At 44.3% G+C, this 26,555-nt stretch overlaps 1 protein-coding gene across 1 annotated transcript in view; it reads left to right on the plus strand.

Moving 5' to 3' along the window:
* angpt2b (angiopoietin 2b) overlaps nt 1-26,555 on the plus strand; it is a 237,144-nt gene that overhangs the window by 86,421 nt on the left and 124,168 nt on the right. The window contains exons 2-5 of the mRNA XM_078237789.1: nt 1,051-1,206; nt 7,770-7,891; nt 18,281-18,513; nt 22,147-22,268. Of these exons, the coding sequence (XP_078093915.1) occupies nt 1,051-1,206; nt 7,770-7,891; nt 18,281-18,513; nt 22,147-22,268 (633 nt within the window). The remainder of the gene's footprint in view (nt 1-1,050; nt 1,207-7,769; nt 7,892-18,280; nt 18,514-22,146; nt 22,269-26,555) is intronic.

Here is a 26,555-nt window from a genome sequence, read left to right on the forward strand (position 1 = left end):
TCTTCACCCCTGTGGAAATTAATTTCTCAGTGTATGGGATTCTGGTGTCGATATTTCTGTTTTGAAAGAGCTCTGATATCAATATTTTCTCTTTGAAAGAAGCCCCAAGGGTGAAATTCCCTCATGAAAAGGAACCCTGATAGCGAGACCTTTTCTTAGAAAGAAGAAAAGCCTGCCAGTCCTACAACCTTCCAAGGTATCCAAGCTCCTTCAGTTCTGGCCTTTTGAACATTCCCGATTTTAATCCACTATTTTCGACCAAGCTCCAGGTGTAAAATCTCGAAGCTCTGGAATCTCCCCCTTAAACCTCTGTATCCCCCTTCCTCTATTTACTCATTTAAATTACTCCATTAAACCTATATCATAGAATCATAAAATCCCTACAGTGTAGAAGAGGCCATTCGGCCCATCAAGTCTGCCCAGACTCTCTGATAGAGTATCCTCATAGGATCCTACAGTGCAGAAGGAGGCCATTTGGCCCATCGAGTCTGCACCGACCATAATCCCACCCAGGCCCAATCCTCACAACTCCATGCATTTACCTCAGCTAGTCCCCTGACCCTAAGGGTTGATTAGCATGGCCAATCCACCGAACCGCCACATCTTTGGACTGTGGGAGGAAACTGGAGCACACGGAGGAAACCCACGCAGACATGGGGAGAACTTGCAAACTCTACACCGACAGTGACCCGAGCCGGGAATCGAACCCAGGTCCCTGTTGCTGTGAGGCAGCAGTGCTAACCACTGTGCCACCGTGCCGCCCTATCATTGCACAACTTTTGGTTATCTGCCTTAACATGGCCTTATGTGTTTCAGTATCAGATTCTGACTGACAGTACCCCTGTGAAGCATTTTGGACTATCTTACTGCATTAAAGGTGCTATATAAAAGCAAATTAGTGGTGTTGTAGACTTTCTCTTCATCATCAATGGATCTATTAAACTTTTCAAATGTAGCATTTTTCTCACTACTTAAAAGCCAGCGACGCTTTTCTAATATACTGAATCATCACTGAGCTTATATAAAGCAGTTGATATCATTTCATTGCAGCTTGAAAACTATATTCAGGACAGCGTGAAGACCGAGATGGTGGAGATCCAGAGGAATGTGGTGCAGAACCAGACAGCAGCCATGTTAGAAATAGGAACTAATCTCCTGACTCAAACTGCGGAACAGACTCGCAAGCTCACTGATGTGGAAACGCAGGTAATCCTTTCACTTAACCGAGTGGCAGTTAAAAAAAAAAGCAGCCAATAATCTATGGTTCTAAACTAATTATATGGCAAACTTCCAAATAGTTGCAAGATTTATTTGAATTTGGAGAATAAGCAAAGGGTGGCATTGTTCCCGAGTCTGGAATGAACCAGGTTGGATTTTGTAATAAATCTTCAGAGGCAGAAGTCCCTTCACCAAAACCCCTTTATTTACAATTCCAACAGCGGTACACAGAGTGCTCTCAGTCAGCAGTCTACCCTCGGGGGTGCCAGAGGAACTGACATTCCCGGCTAAATACAAGGAAAAGACTCCCTGATTGGCCCATCAATTGACTCCTTAATCAGGGAGTTTGTATTCCAATAGGCCAACCTGAATGGCCTGATTGAAATCATTACAGATTCATTCTTGGTTGGTCCATTTTGGATATATTAGCCGCCCTTGCAATGGAGCAACAGCACTTTTGGTCACAGCCGTAGACAGTTGAAGCCCCGCAAAATATAGCCTTAAGCTGCAAAGGCCCACGATCCACATAAGTTTCAAAAAGCTGCATTGCAGATCACATTGTAGCATATTCCTGACCACCAATTAGTTGCTGCGTAACACACTGACTACGGTCTGCGTTCCGAACAAAAGACTGTTTATTTTCTATTTCCTCCAGTTAAGACCACAATTTCTTCTCTGTGAAACACGCTTAAGGCAAACATTTACCTTCTTTGCATCATCATTTATTTGCTGAGTATTGCACTTCCGAATGATCTTTGGGCTTTTTCCAGGTTTTTCCCATTTATTTTCTATGTTGCAAACTCCCAGCTAATTATAATCCTCGGTTTAGATTCATGGCTTTCTGTGCTTCATTTCATGAGCTTGGTGAATATTTAAGAAGTTCAGAATTGTACAGTTTGAAACTTCCACAGAATCTTTTTTTTTTGTGAATACTCAGTCATAAATGAAGAAGCATTATTCAAGGACGTCCTACAGCATTGCCTCAGGAAAAATGGGTCCAGATTACATCCGTTTATAATCAAGGCGTTTACGGAGCACTGGTCACATTTTTATAGATGTTAGAAGAACTAATATTTAAATGTGCTGGTTGGCGTGATATTGGAAAACCAGATAAATGTTTGTTGTGCAGACAGAATGCAGGTTTTATCTAATAAATGAGCGCGATCACCAGAGAAAGACTGGAAGAGACAGGGGAACCATTTGGGGATGGGAAAAAGATGGGGGGAGTGGGGTGGTGGGGAGTTGGGGGGGGGGGGGCGGTGGCAGTGGCGGTGAAGGGATCAGAGACAACAGGGTAATATGGTAGTGCCAGAAGCAGGAAGAAGAGGTCAAGGAACAAAAGGAGGGGAAAAGAACAAGAAGCAGGTCACCAGGGAAGGGCCAAGATCCTATTCTATTCAAGTCAATTCAGAGAAGGTTGATCCCTGGTATGGAGGGATTGACTATGAGGAAAGGTTAAATAGGTTGGGAAACTACTCATTGGAATTTAGAAGAATGAGAGATGATCTCATTGAAACATATAGGATTCTTAAGGGGCTTGATAGGGTAAATGCTGAAAGGATGTTTCCCCTCATGGGAATGTCTAGGACCAGAGGGCATCATCTCAAAATAAAATGGTGCCAATTTAAGACTGAGATGAGGAGGAATTTCTTCTCAAAGAAGGTTGTGAGTCTTTGGAACTCCTTCCCACAGAGAGCTGTGGGGGCAGAGTCCTTGGCCAGAATTTTAACGCCTCACCCACCCCGGAATCGGGGCAGACGAGGCTCACAGGATGGAATTCTCTGTTGGCCTCTCAGAGTGCCATTTAAGGAAGATAAGAATAGTAATGTTTGTGTTCCAGCTGCATTTGCCCCTCAATAAGCACCCACAAAACAAATTATCATTCTCGTTGCTTCTTACGGGCCCTAACTGTGCACAATTTAATTGTTGTATATTTGCCAACAACAATGTCACTGACTGCATTTGGAAGGTTATTCATTGACTTAGTTTATTTCACGATGTCAATGTAAATGTAAGTCTTCCTTCTTTAAATTAAAAATAAGACTTTCCTACACAAAACCAGGTGAAAAAATTGCAGTCAGGCCACAGCAGTATTGGGAAGTCTGGAAAGAGATATTGCAGTGTTATCCATCACAAATAATGGAAGTAATCCTGGCCCCTCCATTGTCCGAGGTGGGTCTTCTGGGACGGGGAAATGCAATATTATAATTGGGAGAACTGTAATTCCAGGACGTTTAAGTTCCACAGAGTGGCCTTCATTCTTCGGACGGCAGATTGGCTTCAGACAGGATTTGCCTCAAGGTTGAATATCACCTTGGAGAGCTGCCAACCAATCAGATTGGCCGGTAGCCCTCCAGTCCCTCCATAAACAGGCCGAAAGAGGTGTTGCAGGGAACTGCCTGGAACTCAGGGGCCCCAGATCAGGGAGGGTATAGAATGTCTGTAGGGTTGCGAGGGAGATGATCAGTATCTAAGGGGGTAGGGCTGAGGGGAAGGCATGGAGGCTGTTCCCAGTCAGAAGGGGCCTCCTGATGGAGCTCTACCCTCCTCACCCACCACACCCTTTCCCGCCCTTGATCAAACCTTGTTTTTTCCGGCCTTCCCCCTCCTGAACTGCGATCTGCCCACGTGCCTTTAAATTGAGGCTTCATTGATACAACAGCAGGTTTCCTGCTTTCCCCAGCATGAAACCACAATGAGATCAGGGAGGGCAGAATCCTATCTGAGCAAGTTCATGCTCCCCCTCACCCCCGCCACCTCAGAAGCTGCTGGGGAGGAATGTAAAATTCTGACCATTGTGTTTTTTTTGACAGGATCGCCTTTGGGATATCAGCCTGATATTTTAATTCTTTCATAGGATGTGGCCTTCGCTGACTAGGCCAGAATTTATTGTCCATCTCTATTTGTCCTTGAGAAGGTGGTGATGAGCTGCCTCTTGGACTACCACAATTTATGTGGTGTAGGTACATCCATAGTGCTGTTAGGGATTTTGACCCAGCAACAGTGAAGGAACGGCAATATATTCCCAAGCCAGGGATGGTTAGTGGGTGGAGGGGAACTTTCAGGTGGTGGTGTTCCCATGTGTCTGCTGTCTTTGGCCTTTGTCCTTCCATATTGTAGTGGTTGTGGGTTTGGAAGGTGCTGTTTAAGGTGCTTTGGTGAGTTCACGTGGTGCAACTTGTAGATGGTGCACACGGCTGCCACAGTGCATCAACGGTGAAGGGAGTGAATGTTTGTGGAAGGGGTGCCAATCAAGCGGGCTGCTTTGTCCTGGATGGTGTCGAGCTTCTTGAGTATTGTTGGAGTTGCACTCATCCAGACAAAAGGAAAGCAGTTCAACACACTCCTGACTGTGCCTTGTAAATTGTAGACGGACATTGGGGAGTTAGGAGGTGAGTTATTCTCCACGGGGTCCCTAGCCTCTGAGCTGCTCTTGCAGACACAGTATTTATATACAGGCATAAGTTTTCTTCCAATCATGTGCTCAACGCTTCTAGAGCTGCTAGGAAACCTGTGGGAGTATGGGTGATGATGGTGGTAGATAGAGAGGTAGGATCCCCAATTCTGGTGCTGGTGAGGATCCAATCTCAGATTGAAGTTTGGGGGGTGGTGGGTGACCTCTCTTTAAATGGGTGATGGAGGTGAATCTGATCACAGGGAAGCTGATAAACTTTGGGGATTGGGAAGAAACATTCACATCCCGCTGGTCCATGAAAAAATAATATCCTTTTCTTCAAAGCAATTCTTGCCTCTCTTGAGCTGCCAGGCTTAAGATTAGGGTCAGTGAAAATCGACTTAGAAGATGCACTAAGGGCTCAGATGATCATTGTTCTCAGTTTTCCAGGTGAAATAAAATTTAGTGGCTGTTTTGACCCTGGAGTAAATATACCTAGCCAGTCAGGGTTAAATCTGTTTTGGTGGTGCGTTACAATTCACTCAAGGAATCTGAGTTGCCTGGGCAATGCACACTTCGACATGCATGTTGTAGTCTGGAGAAATGGACAGCAGTGGCAGAGACTCCAATGTTTTTCCATCACATGCTGACCAGGAATTGCTCCCTCTGTTGCTGCCTGCTATTAGCATGTGTTCGAAGGATTTGCAGGTTGATTATCAAGGCTGTGTTATGAATGCACCTTCCATGACCATCAAGTTCTAGGGTGAGACCCGAACCCAGAGCTTCTGGCTCAGAGGCAGGCATGTTATCCACTGCACCATGAGATCTTCATGGTTAAATCTTTAAGGGGGCTTAAATGTGATGCTCCTTGCCTCATGTGTAGTTAAATAGCCGAGCTGTCTCATGGGATTGGGTTGGTTGCCTCCTCTATCTTAAATCCTTTTTACCCAGAACAGAAAAGTGCAAGTTGGATTTTCAATCAGAGATTGTAAAAAGTTTCTTTTTACTTCTGATCTGATCCCTACCTACCCAATTTTTGTTGGGCGGGCGGGGGGGGGGGGGGGGGGGGGGGGCTAAATTGAGCCCAATTTTTCAGCCAGCACAAGTCTTACAATGTATGACAAAACCCTGACGTGAGCGGAATTTTCCTGTCCCGCCTACCACGGGAATCGCAGAGGACGGGACACGGACCATGCAAAGGTCTGTTGGCCTCGGGTGAGATTTTCCGGACTTGGGGCAAGTGTGGCCAGAAAATCCTGCCCAGGATGTCTAAAGATGTGTGGGTTAGATTGGTTTGCCATGGTAAATTGCCCCTTAGTGTCAGGGAGATTAGCAGGGTAAATATGTGGGGTTCCAGGGATTGTTGTCGGTGCAGGCTCGATGGGCTCAATGGCCTCTTTCTGCACTGTAGGGTATGATTCTATGATTCTCGGATGTGAATCCCTGACAATTGGAAAGCATCCCATGTTTGGAGCAACAAAATCTGGACTTAAGTTGCTGTTGCTCATAGGGATCCTGAAGAGTGTCTGGGACACACCCATGCACTGAAATTGCCTGGAAAATGGGTTAATTTCTGCTGCCAGGACCTCCCATGTCAGAGACAATGGACCTACCTCAAGACTTACTGTGGGAATGTTATACCGGTTAATACCTGGTCCAGCTCAGTAATTAACTACATAACTGAGCATCAGACGTGATCCCCTAGTTGTCAATGCACGACTAATCACAGTGTGTGGCAATTAACCTTGTTAAGAGAATTGCTAGTTAAAAATGTGACATTGATTGTCTATAGTGACAGAGACAGCCGGTATACTTTGTGGGTTGGGGGCGGTGGGGGGGACTTCTTATAAGTTAGTATAACTGAGGAAGTGTCCTACAATAAACCAGCTTGAACTTTAAAGACCAGTCTGGATTGGTTCTTCCATTGCAGCCACCTGATGTGAGTAAGACTAATTTCCTCCCCTGACCCGACCTTAAATTCCCCCGACCAGCCTGACTCGACCATACAAACACCCCCCCTCGCCGACCCAACCTAACCACCCCTGAACTGAACCCACTAATCCCCCCGACCCGACACAACGATCCCCAGCCTGACTGACTGTCCACATGACTCGACTTCCCAAGTGAGCACCAGTTACCTACCCATGAGTTGCAGGAAGCTTTCCGGTCTGCAGTAGTATTCCCAGCAGTGTCACTAACAGGGAAATTTGGGGCATTAACTTCAGTGCCACTACCTGAGCAGTTTTTAACCCACGATTTCCTACCCAGTTACAAAATTATGGGATAACAAGCACAAAATCAGAAAACATTTTTATTTATTCATTTATGGGGTATGGACGTCACTGGCTGCCCATCTCTAGTTGCCCGAGAGTCAGCCACATTGCTGTGGCTCTGGAGTCACATGTAGGCCAGACCAGGTAAGGACGGTAGATTTCCTTCCCTAAAGGACATTAGTGAACCAGATGAGTCTTTCTGGCAATCGGCAATGGTTTCACAGTCATCAGTAGATTCTTAATTCCAGATTTTTTATTGAATTCAAATTCTACCATTGGCCGTAGCGGGATTCGAACCCAGGTCCCCAGAAAATTAGCTGAGTTTCTGGATCAATAGTCTCACGATTAATATCACTGAGTCATCATCTCCTCTCAATATATGGACAAATCTCTGGTAAAAATATCAAAAATGTTTTAAATTTGCTTTGAGTGTCTCTTTCTCTATACTTGGGGTGGAATTTTCCAGCCTCTTTCGCCCCGAAACCGGAAAATCCCACCCGAGGTCAATGGACCTTTCCATGGTCCACCCTTCGCCTGCTCCGATTCCCGTGGCGGGCGGGACAGTAAAATTTGCCCCTTGGTCTCCTTTCAATCACTCCTGTAATCATTTCCAAATCAGTCTCGCATTTGGCTTCTAAAAATGGCAACAAATATCCCTTTGAGTCAAGTTGTCCCGAGAAGGTTGCTGTCCATTTTCAAGTGGTAGATACTCGGCAATTAAAAAAAGAACATAGTTTAGCAACGCCACCCTGGCTGTATGCAGCATTTGCTTCCCATTGATTTGCCTAAAATACATGAACTCCCAGAGTTTTGCAGCTGCTGAATCCTGGCTGGAGTGAGAACTGTTTCCTTTTATTCTCAACCGTCATTTGTGTATCTTCAAGGTTCTGAATCAGACGTCACGGCTTGAAATCCAGCTGCTGGAGAATTCGCTCTCAACAAACAAACTGGAGAAACAAATCATGGTGCAGACGCAGGAAATTACCAAACTCCATGAAAAGAACAGGTGGGTTTAAACGCTTTGTCACTGAAGCACTAAAGACTCAAAACTGTGCGGCGAGGTGGAGAGCTCCCTGTTGAAATTGGCCAAAGCAAAGGTCCCCTGAGATCTATTCTCCCGAGCTCAGTGTAACCTATAATTCCAAAAGCCGTGGGATTGAAATGCAAGAGCGTTTGTGGCTCGGTTCGGTCACATCGTGAAAATGTCAAAATTTCCTCTCCCAAAAGGCCATGGATGCTGGGTCAGATGAAACTTCTGAGGAGATTGATCTTTCTTTGTTTGATAAGAGTATTGAGGGATAGGGATAAAAGGCAGGTAAATGAAGCAGATAAAATAGACATGAGGGAGCGAATGGCCTTGTGCATTTGTACCCATGTTTCGTGCTAATTCATCACTCATAGAACCATAGAACCCCAAAGTGCAGAAGAAGCCATTCGGCCAATCTAGTCTGCACCGACTCTCTGATCCAGTATTGTTTATCGCCAGTCCCTCTTCCCTGCCCTATCTCTGTAACTCCACACATTTATCAGCTGGAATTTTACCGCCTCGCCCGCTTCGAAATCAGGGCAGGCGAGGCTCGCAGAACTGAAATCTCCGTTGGCCTTGGGCAGGATTCTACGATCTCACTGGGGCAAGGTCTAATCAATGTCTAATCATGTCTAATCAATCTAGCCTACATATCTTGGGACACTAAGGGGCAATTTAGCATGGGCAATCCACCTAACCTGCACATCTTTGGACTGTGGGAGGAAATGGGAGCACCCGGAGGAAACCCACGCAGACATAGGGAGAACGTGCAAACTCCACACAGTCACCCAAGGCCAGAATTGAACCCAGATCCCTGGAACTATGAGGTAGCAGTGCTAACCACTGTGCCACCATGTCGTCCAGCCCTTCCATTAGGCAATTGAGCATTTGGAGCAGTTTGTTTTCTCAAGTACAGCAGCTTTAGGCTATTTTAACTATTTTAACTGGAAATAAATGGTGGATTCATCTCAGTGCTGCAATCTCCATTCACAAGCACAATAAGACACAAGTCTGATTGAAAGCATCATTATTATTTTAAAAAATCATAAGCAAACCAACTGAGAAGATATCACCCAGCTGACCCGTAAAGTGCGACCAATTTCATGGCACCTTGTGTTCCCATCCTCCCCTGTGGGATGCTTTACTTGTGGCTGAGGATATCGTGGAGGCAACTTGGTCTCTGTTTCTGCCTGAAGTGCCAATTGGCTTCCATCCTCTTCGTAGAGGTGCTCGAGGGAGCTGGCCCTCAGGCTGCTGCTCCCGTGTCATTGCAGAGGCAACCTCTCTCACAGGGCTTTGTGACATGGATAATTTCTTAGTCGGAGGAACCAAGAAGCCAAGGGATAATGCTGGTGTCTGCTCTGGAGTGACCTCCCCTCTTCAGCCTATTTGCGTGTTGCAGCCCCTTGAAGGTGCCTGTGCATGCTGAATGAGGCGATGGGATGAAATTAACATCTACCCCAAGCATCTTTGCAGTATTGGTGACAATGCTACAGAGGGCATCAGTCTTTCTGCGCACATCGGTGTGTTGCTCTTACATCCATTCAGATTGGTGCTACATTTTTTATTACCCTCTCAATGGAGAAGCCAATGTACTCAAAACCCGGAGACATTTGAGAGCACATGCTGGCATGGACCCCTCCAGTGTCTGCCCATGGCTCCACAATGCCTTAGGGATCTCTGACATAGGGGAACTCATCCACTTCTGATGCACCAGAAAATTCCTCCATTATTGCGACACCTCAGCTCCAACATCTCCACCCAGCAGAGTATGCCAGTGACTGTTCTGTGTCCTCCAGAGAGAGAACTTCCCACAGCTGACTCTGCCTCACTCTCTCCCACCTGCTAACATGAGATGTGCTCCCCCATCTCATCTTGCTTAGATGAGCATGTCTGTGCTCTTGGAAGGTGTGGAGGAATGATATTATGGTGCTGGGTCCGGAACATCTCTCTCCACTATGTTGGTAGTTTGAAAGTCACTAGTTTTAGTGTGACTATGATGTAATTTTAATTAATATGCTCTTAAGCATTTTCTACTAAAGTTAATGGAAGCCATTTTAATAAAAACTGAACCGGTATTATTGGAAACCAGCCAGATTAGTTAAGTAGACAGCCTTAATTGTGAGACAATTATTGTGAGACAAATAAAGAATAAGTATTTCATTAATAGATATGTTAGAAAGGCTGGAAATGTAATTTGGAACACAAATGTTTATAACAGCATTTGATTATGAATACAAAGTGCTATGGGAATAAAATTATTGCATACTTCTCAGGTCACAGAATAAAGAGATAACATAAATGTTAACTTTGACTCAGAGGAGCTCTGAATAGACCGTTGTCTAAGGGACCTCAACTTCAAATGACAGATAGCTATGTTGACCAATTATTGGTTGACACTTGGGCCTCTCTCAAGATAAGAGATATTGAGTGGGATTTTCCAGCCTCGCTTGTCCCGAAACTGTAAAATCCCACCCGAGGTCAATGGACCTTTCCATGTTCATTGAAACATAGAAGATGGGAACAGGAAGTGGCCATTCGGCCCTTTGAGCCTGCTCTGCCGTTCATCACGATCATGGCTGATCATCCAACTCAATAGTCTAGTCCTACTTTCTCCACATAATCTTTGATCCTGTTCGCCCCAAGTGCTATGTCTAGCCGCCTCTTGAATACATTCAATGTTTTGTCATCATCCACCCCTCGCCCACTCCAATTCCCCTGATGGATGGGACAGTAAAATTCCAGCCATAGTTTGAGAAGAAGTATTGTCTTAAAGCTGCGTCAACACGGGTAATTAGCTAGAAACTAATGGGCTTATTCTCATTTCATTAATGACAAATTATAGACCAATTGGCCATTTTTCCAACAACTGGCTTAGGTGGGCTTTCAATTTGTAAGGTATAAGAAAGGGTTCCTGAGAAGCCATTTTGGGTCAGGATGGGAGGAGAGGAAGAGAGGACAGAGGCAGAGAGACAGACAGAGAGAGAGATGTAAAGAGAAAGGTGTGGCTGGCGAGGGAGAGATGTTTACAGGAGGCAGAGAAGAAGAGGTGAGGAGAGAGTGATAATCATGGAGAGCTGCTGAGAATTGTTTTCAATGTTTCCCGGAGTCGTCACTTCAAGGCTTGGGTTGAGCAGGGTGGTGAGAAATCGCTTCAATTGTTAAAGTTAAGCTTTCTCCTCTTACTGTTAATTACTGCTAATTGCTTTTAATTGATACTTTGCTTTTTATGTTTCTGACTTGTTACCTTTTTAATTTTTGTTTGTTTATTTATTAGTGTCACAAGTGGGCTTACATTAACACTGCGATGAAGTTGCTTTCTGAATCCATCATTTAAAGTGTTCTTTCTTGCCATATGGTTAAGTCTCTAGAACCTTATGTTTTTTTGGGGGGTGCAAAAAAGTGAACCCCATAAATATTTGTTCATAAATTTAAAAAACTTTTCTGTGGACGACCCTTTGTGAAACACAAGAAGGTGGCGATCAGGACTCAGCGCCTCAGCAGCACCAACCCCTTCATGACAGCAATTGTATAGTTAGAGCGGGCATTGAACAGGACATCCCTCCATGCCCTTCAGCTGCAGATTGGGCTATCAAATATTCACAGCCTCCTGTCTCACCATCACCTGTGGCCTGATGCAATGGCACTCTCGCGATATCCACCACCACCTCCTCCACTGAGGTCAGAGTGCAGCAGTCAGCACACCACCATCAGTCTGAGCCATTTCCTGAGAACAAAGAACAGTACAGCACAGGAACAGGCCCTTCAGCCCACCAAGTCTGTGCCGGCACAGATGCCTCTCTAATCTAATTTTTTTTGCCTCTACATGGTCCATATCCCTCTATTCCCTGCCTATTCATATATCTACAGTAAGAAGTCTCACAACACCAGGTTAAAGTCCAACAGGTTTATTTGGTAGCAAAAGCCACTAGCTTTTGGAGCGCTGCTCCTTCGTCAGGTGAGTGGGAGTTCTGTTCACAAACAGGGCATATAAAGACACAAACTCAATTTACAAAATAATGGTTGGAATGCGAGTCTTTACAGGTAATCAAGTCTTAAAGGTACAGGCAATGTGAGTAGAGAGAGGGTTAAGCACAGGTTAAAGAGATACGTATTGTCTCCAGCCAGGACAGTTAGTGAGATTTTGCAAGCCTTGACAAGTCGTGGGGGTTACAGATAGTGTGACATGAACCCAAGATCCCGGTTGAGGCCGTCCTCATGTGTGCGGAACTGGGCTATCAGTCTTTGCTCAGCGACTCTGCGTTGTCGTATGTCGTGAAGACCGCCTTGGAGAACGCTTACCCGAAGATCAGAGGCCGAATGCCCATATTCATGTATCTATCCAGATGCCTCTTGAACGTTGTTATAGAATCTGCTTCCACCACCTCCTCCGGCAGCGCGTTCCAGGCATTCACCACCCTCTGTGTGAAAAACTTGCCCCTTACATCTCTTTTAAACTTTCCCCCTCTCACTTTCAAACTGCGTCTCGAGTAATTGACCCTTTGACCCTGGAAAAAGACTCTGACTATCCACTCTATCCAAGCTTGTCATAATCTTGTAAACCTTTATCAGGTCCCCCCTCATCCTCTGACGCTCCAATGAAAACAACCCAAGTTTGTTCAACCTTTCTTCATAGTCCATATCCTTCAAACCTGGCAACATCCTGGTGAATCTCTTCTGCATCTTTTCCAATGCATCAATATCCTCCCGGTAGTGTGGTGACCAGAATTGTACACAATATTTCAAATGCGGCCTAACTAAAGTCTCATACAGCTGCAGCATTATTTTCCAATTCCTATACTCAATGCCTTGACCGATGAAGGCTAGCATGCCTTACACCTTCTTGACCATCTTATCCACCTGAGTTGCCATCTTCATGGAACTGTGGATCTGCACGCCTAGATCCCTCCGTATGCTAATATTTCTAAAGGCTCTACCATTTACTGTATACTTTCCTTCTGCAGGAGACCTTCCAAATTGCATCACCTCACATTTGTCCGGGTTAAATTCCTTCTGTCATCTTTCAGCCCAGATCTCCAGCCAATTTATATCCTGCTGTATCCCCTGACAATTCTTCTCACTATCTGCTACTCCCCCAATTTATGTATCATCTGCAAATTTACTAATCAGTAAAGAGTTACACAATCTCTTTTCCTGCAAGATAAGCAGAGAATGATCTCTGAGGAGGCTGCCCTCCCTCACCTATTCCAACGTGACAGTCGGGTAAGGTGTTGCAGTCTGCAGTGATAATAAAGAAAAGTATAGCATAGGAACAGGCCATTCAGCCCTCCAAGCCCGTGCCAATCATGATGCCCTAACTAAATGAAAAAAAAAACCTGCCTTTTCTCGGACTGTATCTCTCCATTCCCTCCCTATTCATGTAGCCATCCAGTTGCCTCTTAAATGTTGCTATGTGCCTGCTTCCACCACTTCCTCTGGCAGCACGTTCCAGGCACTCTCCACTCTCTGTGTGGAAAAACTTCCCTGCAGATCTCCCTTAAACTTTCCCCCTCCCACCTTGAACCTGTGCCCCCTTGTAAATGACACTTCAAACCTGGTCCTGGCTTACTTGCACTCCATATGTGAGGGTTGCTGATGTCTCAGTAATACAACTGGCCATTTGGTCTGACAATTTTCGGGAAAACAGTGGGTACCCAGACTGCTCAGCTCCGGTGCATGCTGGGATACACCGAGATAAGGTCCAGTCAGCAAAGTATCGCCTGGCATTCACCTTGGCTCATTGAATCTTTCTCTATGCTGGACCCACATGCTTCTGGACACTCCCAGATTAGTGACGTCTGTCACCACCTCTGGGTACATTTCTTCTGATGTGGAGATGCCGGCGTTGGACTGGGGTAAGCACAGTAAGAAGTCTCACAACACCAGGTTAAAGTCCAACAGGTTTATTTGGTAGCAAATACCATAAGCTTTCGGAGCAGAGCTCCTTCGTCAGATGGAGTGGATATCTGTTCTCAAACAGGGCACAGACACAGAAATCAAATTACAGAATACTGATTAGAATGCAAATCTCTACAGCCAGCCAGGTCTTAAATGTACAGACAATGTGGGTGGAGGGAACATTCAACACAGGTTAAAGAGATGTGTATTGTCTCCAGACAGAACAGCTTGTGAAATTCTGCAAGTCCAGGAGGCAAGCTCTGGGGGTTACTGATAATGTGACATAAATCCAACATCCCGGTTTAGGCCGTCCTCATGTGTGTGGAACTTGGCTATCAGTTTCACCTTGCCCTGTTGAGTTCACCTGTACCATGTTCCATTTTGGACCCGGAGAAACTGATAGCCAAGTTCCGCACACATGAGGACGGCCTAAACCGGGATGTTGGATTTATGTCACATTATCAGTAACCCCCACAGCTTGCCTCCTGGACTTGCAGAATTTCACAAGCTGTTCTGTCTGGAGACAATACACATCTCTTTAACCTGTGTTGAATGCTCCCTCCACCCACATTGTCTGTACATTTAAGACCTGGCTGGCTGTAGAGATTTGCATTCTAATCAGTATTCTGTAATTTGATTTCTGTGTCTGTGCCCTGTTTGAGAACAGATATCCACTCCATCTGACGAAGGAGCTCTGCTCCAAACGTTTATGGTATTTGCTACCAAATAAACCTGTTGGACTTTAACCTGGTGTTGTGAGACTTCTTACTGTACATTTAGAACATAGAACATAGAACATTACAGCGCAGAACAGGCCCTTCGGCCCACGATGTTGCACCGACCAGTTAAAAAAAAACTGTGACCCTCCAACCTAAACCAATTTCTTTTCGTCCATGAACCTATCTACGGATCTCTTAAACGCCCCCAAACTAGGCGCATTTACTACTGATGCTGGCAGGGCATTCCAATCCCTCACCACCCTCTGGGTAAAGAACCTACCCCTGACATCGGTTCTATAACTACCCCCCCTCAATTTAAAGCCATGCCCCCTCGTGCTGGATTTCTCCATCAGAGGAAAAAGGCTATCACTATCCACCCTATCTAAACCTCTAATCATCTTATATGTTTCAATAAGATCCCCTCTTAGCCGCCGCCTTTCCAGCGAAAACAATCCCAAATCCCTCAGCCTCTCCTCATAGGATCTCCCCTCCATACCAGGCAACATCCTGGTAAACCTCCTCTGCACCCTCTCCAAAGCCTCCACATCCTTCCTGTAATGTGGGGACCAGAACTGCACACAGTACTCCAAGTGCGGCCGCACCAGAGTTGTGTACAGTTGCAACATAACGCTACGACTCCTAAATTCAATCCCCCTACCAATAAACGCCAAGACACCATATGCCTTCTTAACAACCTTATCTACTTGATTCCCAACTTTCAGGGATCTATGCACACATACACCTAGATCCCTCTGCTCCTCCACACTATTCAAAGTCCTCCCGTTAGCCCTATACTCAACACATCTGTTATTCCTACCAAAGTGAATTACCTCACACTTCTCCGCATTAAACTCCATCCGCCACCTCTCGGCCCAACTTTGCAACCTGTCTAAGTCTTCCTGCAAACTACGACACCCTTCCTCACTGTCTACCACACCACCGACTTTGGTGTCATCAGCAAATTTGCTAATCCACCCAACTATACCCTCATCCAGATCATTAATAAATATTACAAACAGCAGTGGCCCCAAAACAGATCCCTGAGGTACACCACTTGTAACCGCACTCCATGATGAATATTTACTATCAACCACCACCCTCTGTTTCCTATCCGCTAGCCAATTCCTGATCCAATTTCCTAGATCACCCCCAATCCCATACATCTGCATTTTCTGCAGAAGCCTACCATGGTGAACCTTATCAAACGCCTTACTAAAATCCATATATACCACGTCCACTGCCTTGCCCCCATCCACCTCCTTGGTCACTTTCTCAAAAAACTCAATAAGGTTAGTAAGGCACGACCTACCTGCCACAAAACCATGCTGACTATCACCTATCAATTCATTACTCTCCAAATAACTATAAATCCTATCCCTTATAATTTTTTCCAACATCTTGCCGACAACAGAAGTGAGACTCACCGGTCTATAATTCCCGGGGAAGTCTCTGTTCCCCTTCTTAAACAATGGGACAACATTCGCTAACCTCCAATCTTCTGGTACTATACCAGAGGCCAACCCTTCTTTCAGGTACTGGGAACAAGTTTTCTCTTCTGTCTGCTAATGCATCCATTAAAGCCTCAAGGGGGATCTTGAGGGAGCCTCAACCTAACTTTAACAATTGGGCAGCCTTCTCACCACTCTTCTTAGACCAAGACTATTGGTACCATCCATGGACACCAGCTCATGCCAATGCTGTTTCTTTAAGGTCGCTGCTGTTTTATTCATATCAGTGAATGGAAAAGCCAGTGATGGTTGCCACTCACCATTTCAAAGAGCCCTCAGTTCCTAGGCCCTGCCTCATGGCCTCTCCTGGCAGCGTTAATAGGCACCAAACCCACCCCAGTGTTGCATCTGTAATGCTAACATGATGCAGGGTCAGGACCCAGGAATGATCTGGGTGCCGTGTTCCCGATCCCGCGATGAAATCTCAGCCCATGGTCTCTTCCTATTCTTATGAGGCAGGTCTCACAAATCTACCCCAAGAGCAAGAATTATTTCAACACTTTGTTTTGCATCAATCCACAATGCAGAACATAGACTTGTATTCAGGCCTATAATCCCCAAAGACTCACCCTCAACTTCACCCACATCCTTGATTCCAAACGGAGAGGGGGAGAACTGTCGGAAAGACTTAGCGATGAGCACTTGATCCTCACACCCAAGGGACTTAGGGTCCAAAATGGAACATGGCACAGGTGAACTCAACAGGGCAAGGTGAAGAAATATGATTGAAATCAGTCTTACCTTTTTTTCTCTTTTTAGTCAGTGTCTGTTATGAGTAGCCACCTTATTTCAAGTCCAAAGATGTGTGGGTTAGGTTGATTGGCCATGCTAAATTGCCCCTTAGTGTCCCAGGATGTGTTGGTTAGAGGGATTAGCGGTGTAAATGTGTAGGGTTGTGGGGATAGGGCCTGGGCTGGGATTGTTTTCGTTGCAGACTCGATGGGCCAAATGGCCTCCTTCTGCACTGTAGGGATTCTATGATGCTATGATTTCATGACAGAATGTTATGCATAATGCTCAGACTACTAAAAATGAAAATCTTCTGCTGATGAGAGCGTTGAACCCTCTTCATAAACCTCCAGAACACCAGGAACCCCAGACCACTCTGAATTCCACACTGAATCAGAATGGGAATATTTACAGGGATTATTGGTTTGGGAAGTGAAGTCTCTCAAACTCCATATCATCCTGAGTGAGCTGTGTGCACACTCCATCCCCTGAGTCTCTGACATGTTTGCAATCTCTGTCTCTCTATTGATGTGTTAATGTAGGGCTGCAATCCATCGTGCAAATTAATGTCTATATTTTTTTCGCTCATTTTAAAACTTTAATTCTTTCACCTTTTGGTCATGTTCCTTTAATTCACAAAACCTGTCCTCGACACAAGGCTCTATAATATTGCAGTCAGTCCCCGCAGCACAGGGAGTGGAGAGAGGATGGGGATGTGGTACTGATCTCACTGGGGATGGACCATATCCATGTTTCTAGATGGCGCCGGAGCATGGTGTCTCTTTGCGAGCGCTGTATGGTATGATATGAGGGATATGGACCAAACGCGGGCAATTGGGAATAGATTAAAACTGGGCGGCATGGACAAGTTGGGCCGAAGGGCCTGTCTCCATACTGTAAACCTCTATGACTCTATGATTTATATGGCTAGCACGTAAAACAGTACTTTTCACTGTATAAAATTATAGAAACCCAACAGTGCAGAAGGAAGCCATTCAGCCCATCGAGTCTGCACTGACAACAATTCCACCCAGGCCCTATCCCTGAAACCCCACATATTTACTCTGCTAATCTCTCTGACATACACATCCCAGGACACTAAGGGGCAATTTAGCATGGCCAATCAACCTAACTCGCACATCTTAGGACTGTGGGAGGAAACTGGAGCACCCGGAGGAAACCCATGCAGACACGAGGAGAACGTGCAAACTCCACACAGACAGTGACCCAAGCCAGAAATCAAACCCAGGTCTCTGGAGCTGTGAGGTAGCAGTGCTAACCACTGTGCCGCCCCATGTACCATGGTACATGTGGCAATAATAACTCCAATCAAATCAAAATAGGGCTATGATTACTGGTTAGAAGTGACAAATAAAATTTTCTAATTTTGAACACTTTTAGGAATGGTACAAATCCTTACATGTATTATTAAGCCCTGGATCCATCTCTTACAGAAAGCAGCATATGTTTAATATGTTAATCATTACTTTCAATGACGTTCTCTTGCCTTTCAGATTTCTGGAACAGAAAGTCCTGGAAATGGAAGGAAAGCATGAAACTGAGCTTCAGTCAATAAAAGCAGAGAAGCTGGAGATGCAGGACCTGTTGATGAAGCAGAGTGCCATTATCGGAGAGCTTGAGAAGCAACTGAGTGTAGCCACACAGAACAACAGCGTCCTACAGAGCCAGCAGGTTTTACTCATGGAAACTGTTCACAACCTGCTGAATATGGTTTCCCATGGTAACGGTTAGTGTTAAGATCATGTGAAATTTTATCCCAGTCTCCCTGTCACCAATTATGGTTTATGTCATTGTGCCAGAGGACAGAATCATAGAATGACACAAGGTGGTTTTGTCTGCATTTTATGATTCCCTAATCTCAATATCTTCTATTCATTAAAAATAAAGAACAAAGACTCCTTGTAAGTAAAGAGAAGAACAACACTTTATCTAATCATCAGCACTTTCCAAATGCCAGTTACTCAGCTGGATGAGATTTTCAGCTGTAGAGAGAGAGAGTGAGACAGTGCTGTTAGCTTTGCGCTAATCAGATAAAGAGCCAACAAAGACACTGTGAGAGATGTAGCACACTTCATATGAGTTAGGAGCAGGAATAGGCCATTCAGCCCCTCAAGTCTACCCTCTCATTTTCCACCTAACCTGCACATCTTTGGACTGTGGGAGGAAACTGGAGCACCTGAAGGAAACCCACGCATACACGTGGAGAATGTGCAAACGCCACACAGACAGTCGCCCAAGGCTGGAATTGAACCCAGGTCCCTGGCCCTGTGAGGCAGCTGTGCTAACCACTGTGCCACCGTGCCACCCTTGTCAGTCTACAATCTATGTAACTCGGCCTTCAACATACTCAATAACCCAGCCTCCACTGTGATCTGGGAAAATAATTCTGCAGACTAATGAACCTCTGAGAGAAAATAAATTCTCCTCATCTCCATCTTAAATGGGAGACCTTTCTTTTTTGAACTGTGTCCCCTAGTTCTAGTCTCTCACATAAAGGAAAACATACCATCCAATCAAAAACATCCACTCGGTCAAGTTCCCTCACAATTCTATGTTTCAATAATATTACCCCTCATTCTGCAAAACTGGATACAAACCTAACCTGCCCAACTTTTCCTCACAAGACAACACCTTCAACCCAGGAATCAGTCAAGTGAATCTTTTCTGCACTGGGGTGGCACAGTGGTTCGCACTGCTGTCTCACAGCACCAGGGACCCTTGTTCGATTCCCAGCTCGGGTCACTGTCTGTGTGGAGTTTGCACATTCTCCCCATGTCTGTGTGGGTTTCCTCTGGGTGCTCCGGTTTCCTCCCACAGTCCAAAGATGTGCAGGTTAGGTGAATTGACCATACTAAATTCTCCCTATATGTACCCGAACAGGCGCTGGAGTGTGGCGACTAGGGGATTTTCACAATAACTTCATTGCAGTGTTGATGTAAGAATACTTGTGACTAATTAATAAATAAACTTTCAACTTTTTAAAATGCAATTCTATCCTTTTTAAATAAGGAGACCCATCCTTACAGTACACCAGATGTGGTCTCACCGATGCCATGCGCCGTAGCAAAACTTCTGTACTTTTATATTCATTCCCCTTTCAATAAATGACAACAATCTATTTGCCTTCCTAATCTCTTGCTGCACCTAGACACTAACCTTTTGTGATTTATGTACCAGGACACCCTATCCTCTGTACTGCCAAGTTCTGCAATCTCTCACCATTTAAATAATGGCCGTGATTCTCTGATTTAGTTCTCTCATCACTGCTACCATTTGGCGCTCAGCCAAATCTCCATTCCCTGCAGCCGTACCAGAAAATTCCAGCCGTGGGTGAGGTTGGAGAATTCTGGCCAGAATACTGCCTTTCTATTCTTCCTAACAAAGGGGACAAGTTCACATTTTTCCACCTTATACTCCATCTGCCAATTTATTGCCCATTGCAGACTCCTTTTGCCCTCCTGACAAATTACATGGCTACCAATGAGATAATTTAGCAACCGTACATTTAGTCAAACCATCCAAGTCATTCATACGGATTGTAAATAGCTGAGGGCCCAGCACTGATCCCTGTGGCACTCCATTGGTTACATCTTGCCAACCCAAAAATGACCCATTTATACCTATGCTCTGTTACCTGTGAGCTAACCAATCCTCTATCCATGATCATAAGTTACCCCCTACTATGTAAAGTTTAGGGTTTCAAGGCATAAAACCTTTTAATTTAAACAAAACATTAATTACTAGTTTCTAACGCTAACTGTGCTTGACGTACAAGGTACAAATAACTAGTATTTATGAATCAAGTAGAATTTATTAGGCAAGATTTTACACATACTTAACAACAAGCAGTGAAGACAACATAAAGGATTTTCATCCCTCAAGTTCCCAGGAAATCTCAGTGTTGCAATGTTAATGTAAGCCTACTTGTGACACTAATAAACAAATAAATAAATGTAAGTCATTGAAATGGATGTCATTACTTTGCCGGGGAGAACAATTGGGTTTGAAACATGACAAGAATGGGGGCAAGTTGATGAAAGTTGTGTTGACAATCAGAATCCTCTTCATTCAGATGAAACATTAGATTATGATGCAGCTTTTAATCAGAATAGTGCCTATGCAAGAACTCTTGTTGGTTTTGGCATAAAAGATGAGGCATTATTCACAGGAGCCCTGAGGAGTCCTGGTCCTTATTAAACAGTATCGATCAATGCCTTTGTATCTCACGAGATGGGGGGGGGGCAATGAATCATCTTTGAATTGATGAGAATATATCATGGCAACTTTTATCGTAGCCTGAAAGATTGAATGTTAAGAAATATTCAGAGTGTCCTCACTTGTTAGTGGCCACCTTAAGACCACTCAGTCTAATGCTGCCGCATCTCCACACAATTCTGGGAACGTGATTCTTTACTTCACCTTGTGAAAAGGGTCAGCAGAGCCATGAGACAGAGATAAACAGATTGAAATGTAGTTTGCATATTGTAGGGCTATAAATAATCTTCATAAATATGCAAATGAGGGTACTTGAACAATAGATGCAAAAAAGGCACTGGAGCTGAACATTTTCAGCCCTCAGAAGAGATTCTTTATGAAAAGAAATGGAAGATGTAAATTTGGTAATTATTTTTTATCACTCTTGTCTCTCCCCCCTCCTCTGCAATGTGATCGGCAGTGCAAAATTAAAGAGAGTGTCAGATGCAAACAGCTGTGATCTACCTCGAGGCAACATACTGGTGATTCCCCACCGGATTCCTGGGTAGTAATTAATATTTAAATCCCCTGTCAGCATACCATGTGTGAGCATCAGCAATGGTGGCCCTCGGAGGTCACAGGCAGGCAGCTACCTTGTCAGAATTATTTTTCATTGTTTGTTTTAATAAATTAAAAAACGCTTGCTCGTGTGTTGAGCTACTGCCCTGTTGGGGACGTGAATCTATTTTCACTGATCTATTTATTCCGGTGTTGAAATAGTCTCCAGATGTTGTTTCATCTGGAAAAGTGAGGGCAATGACACTGCTAGGTACTTGGTACCTCTTCTGGGCCTACTTTCTTTTTGCTGACTCGCCCTCACTGCAAGCCTGTAACCGAGGATTAAGCATGGGAGAGCAGAAAGTACAACCCTCATCCTAGATGCTGAATAGTTAGAATTCCCCTGCCACCCTTTCCTCCTCAGTGAAACAAGGATGATAGAGTCCTTTACTTTAAGATGCAATAAGTAACGCTAAAGCTGTGTCAGCTGTGATGTCCTCATGCAAGGTACAGCTATTGCTCTAAAATTGAACGCGTTTGACACGCTATGTTTACTTTACAAACTGGGTGGGATAAAATGAAATTGTCTGTTTGTTCTTTGTCATAGAAATACCATGGGTTGCGAAAGATCAAGTTACTTTTAAAGATTGTGCTGAAGTGTACAAATCAGGACTGACTACAAATGGGGTCTATACACTTCATATCCCCAACACAACAGAAACAGTGAAGGTAAGGTGAAAGAAATCTCTGTGTCCTCCACCCCAGAGAACAAGTTCTGTCACTGAATCGTAGATGCCTTTCAGCGCATTCAGCCCATCGAGCCTGCACCGACAACAATCCCACCCAGGCCCTATTCCCGTAACCCCACATATTTATCCTGCCAGTCCTCCTGATGCTAAGGGGCAATTTAGCATGGTCAATCCACCTAACCCCCACATCTTTGGACTGTGGGGGGAAAACGGGAGCACCCGGAGGAAAGCCACGTAATAGGGGGCAAATGTGCAGATTCCATACAGGCAGTGACCCGAGGCCAGAATTGAACCCGGTATCCCTGGCGCTCTGAGGCAGCAGTGCCAACCACTGTGCCACCATGTCGTCCCTCTTACCTTAAGAAGGTAGGTGGTGCACTGCTTTAACACTGCACCTGAAAGATTTGTATCATTGCCTCAGTTCTGCACTGAAGTTTGGTCTGGCTTATGTGCTCAAGAGTCTAGAGATAACTTGAATATTCTGAATATTTAAACTGAACCAAGAATGATATGGAGGACGTACCCCAGCAGTATACTGTCCTGGTCTGCTCTTAAGATGTTTTGGAATGGTACAATAGTGGATTGATGGAATTGTCTCCATGTTCCTTTACAGTAGTTCTCAAGTTTTGTTTGAAACCTATTGTAATATGTGTGCCAAATGGAGGGAGATAGTCTCTGAGCAGAATGGAAGCAATACTTAGAGGAAGTCAACGTACTATTCTGCAGCATCTGACTCAAAGGCAGAAATAACATAGTCCTTCAAATAAATTACCTAGCTGCCATCTTAGTTAATCAATGCCTGTCTCAAGCAAAATCAGAAAAACAGAGAGAAAATAACTTCAATAATAGGTATATATACGAAAAATTGATGCCTTTAAAATTGTTTCGAGCTGCTATTAGATCTATGACTCTTGATTCAGTACTAATCATCAGTACTAATGAAGCCAAGCAGAAGGAAAGGATGGTGCAATAATGATGTTTATCTTTAGAGAGCTTTGTAAATGTGGTTTTGTTCAGCATTTACTGAAAAGGTGAGGAACATGGCTTCAGTATTGCAGCAGCCATCATTTCCATCCTACTAACAAACTGCCAGGTTTGCATGTTACTGATTGTGATTATTGTATGTGACGCAATGAAGCAATGCATTAGCTGTTTGTTATTGCACTGAACTCTCGAGTATTAAAACATGACAATTTCTCAAACAAGAAACATATTGGAAAAAATAGAGAACTTGAGCCAAATTGCAGAAATTGTCTTTGCGTCGCTTTACTTGTTCCTACTTTTTACTTTTCCCATGCTATGCGCCATTGCCAGAATTAAGAGAAAATAGCCACACAACCATTTGCCAGATCTGTGCCAATGCTGCCCCTTCAGTCAATTATCCAAGGTGTATCAGAGCAGACCAGCATTAGTCATCCACCACTGTTTTAGTTATAATTCGTCTCAAAGTGGAGCAGTGCCTAGAATGGTTGATACTAGCAGCAAAGAATACAGATCTAAACTGAGATCTAACCCATTGTAAGGTCAACAGCTCAGTGCTGAAAAAGGACCTCTTATTGTTATAAGCCATTGAATTCAGTTCTGATATGGTAAGTTACCATCTACAATGCTTTCATAGATTGAAAAGCTGTCATTTACAATGCCCATTGGCAACTATTGAAGTAGGATCAGGTGTTGTGATTTATAACTATCGGCCATGGCAATGCAATTCTAATGGGAGAGGTTGAAGATGTTTGTAAGCTGAAAACCAGAGAAAGGATGGTCAGTCAGATGAATGAAGATGTATGTAGAAATTGTTAGACACCTAATTCATTTACTTTGTACCTTTCAGTACATTTATTCCAACTAAAAAACCCAATTCAAATTGATTCTAATTCATGGTCCCCCCATGAGGGACAAACAAGATCCAAGCTCACAAGGCAAGACTTTACGTCCCAGCTTAGGCTCGATCAAACAAGCTCCAAGCTGACAGGATGAGGCATTGCACCCTCTCCCGGGCTCGATCTAACGCTTCATCTCAGCCAAAAGGCCGAGATGGCTTTGAAAAATTGCGTCGGGTAAAGCCTCGGTTTAATCTCATTGGCTACCCTGATCCTTTATGCTACCCTAGCCTGGGCAAACCACCATCGCAGGTGTCAGCACACCCTCAGTGCAATGGGCGAGCCTCATCACCTGCCTGATCATGATTTCACCCCTTATTCAACTCACCAAACCTCACACCCATCAGTGTATATCTGTCCAAATCTCTGGTATCAGGTTAACAAATCACCGCATTACTACAGTTGATTGGCACGGTTGCCTCAAAGTGTCAGGGACCTGGGTTCAATTCTGGCCTCAGGTCACTGTCTGTGCAGAGTCTGCACATTCTCCCGGTGTCTGCATGGGTTTCCTCTGGGTGCTCCAGTTTCCTCCCACAATCCAAAGATAGAATCATAGAATCCCTACAGTACAGAAGGAGGCCATTTGGCCCATCGAGTCTGTACCAACCGTATCCCACCCAGGCCCTATTCCCGTAACCCTCATTTACCCTGCTAACCCCCCTGACACTAGGGTCAATTTAGCATGGCCAATCAACCTAACCCACACATCTTTGGAGTGTGGAAGGAAACCGGAGCTTCCAGAGGAGACAATGTGCGGGTTAGGTTTATTGGCCATGATAAATTGATCCTAGTGTCAGGGAGATTAACAGGGTAAATATGTGGGCTATGGGGATCGGGCCTGGGTGGCATTGTGGTCGGTGCAGACTCGGTGGGCTGAATGGCCTCCTTCTGCACTGTAGGGATTCTGATACTATGACTTAAGCTGCCATGATTGATGGATTGATACTAAATGTTGTAAAGGACAATTTATCCCATTTGAAAGGAGAAAAGATTTCTCATCAGGTTTTTGCAATCAAGCACAAGATGAAGTGAATCCTTTCTCCTGTTTCGTATCTATTTGACAATGAGATTTTATGTGAGCCGTTTGCGTCTTTAAACAATATCCTATTTTAAGAAGAAAATGCAATGAGCTGTAGGCGTCCTAAACAGGAGGGAAATATTAATAGTTGCTTTGGGGAAGGTGGGTAAATAATTTTCTTCAGTTAGAGCACTTTCTGTTAATTCCACTCCAAAGTGGTGATCTTTCAGATAGCCAATTAAAGAAGTGTTGAAATACTCCTGAGAGTATAATTGCACCTATCACAGGAACGACTATATAAAGACTAATTGTTTATGTCAGCATTGTTTTTATTATTGTGACTGAACGTTAGAAGGTTCCTAGTCTTTATATAGTCAATCCCTGTGATTTGTGCAATTATATCCTTGAGCTATTAAAAAGTCTTTAATTGGCTGCCTGACCTATCACGGAATTAATAGAAAATGCTGTAACTGGAGAAAATTAGTATTGGAGGTGATGTGTTGGAAGAATTGAAACCCAAATATGCAGCATGATTGGGTAGGAAAATAGGTGCATGATTTCCTCAACTCAGTTGTCCCACTTGTATACAATGATTTGCATTTATATAGTACCTGTAGCAAGTTGTGCGTTCCCTAAATCACCAACAATAAGAACTTCCAACAAGGCTAGTTTATTACTGAGCTCAACAGTTGTACACAACAAAACAGACAATGCTGGAAAGCTGTTTTGTTTCGGATTTCAGCATCCATAGTAATGTGCTTTTAAACTGTATGCAATACTTGTGCTTTGCCTGTGATCCCACACTCCTGTTGCGTTACCTCTTTTGTAGCTGTGTCATCACGTGACCACTGGGTCTTCAGTACTTTTAATATAATAAAATACTCCAATGTGTTTCACAGCAGCTATTATCTCCGTACTCGCTTTCATTGATCAGCAGCCATTAATTACATTAATAATGTGGAAAAGCACAAGGTAACAGCAACAACTCGCAATTACATCGTACCTTCCACCTATATGGCAAGGTGATTCAGTGGTGCACTGGGAGAGGCAGTGTTGTCATGGTATTGCCACTGAACTAGTAATCCAGGACAAGATCTGGGGACCTGGGTTCAAATCTCAACTACATCAGATGGTGAAGCCCAATGCAAACTGGAGGAACAGCATCTCAGCTTCCAGTTGGGCACTTCACAACCTTCCGGACTGATCAATGAGTTTGACAACTTCAGAGCAAGAACTCTCCCCTCCATCTTGACTCCATTTCTATTTATTTTATTTCATTTTTTCTTTTCATCTTATTCGTCCATTTTTATTACTTCATGTTTTATTTATATTTTTCCACTTCTGAAATCTCGCTCCACATCCTGTCTTT

The sequence above is a fragment of the Mustelus asterias genome, chromosome 21 (genome assembly GCF_964213995.1).
Source record: "Mustelus asterias chromosome 21, sMusAst1.hap1.1, whole genome shotgun sequence".
NCBI lineage: Eukaryota > Metazoa > Chordata > Chondrichthyes > Carcharhiniformes > Triakidae > Mustelus > Mustelus asterias.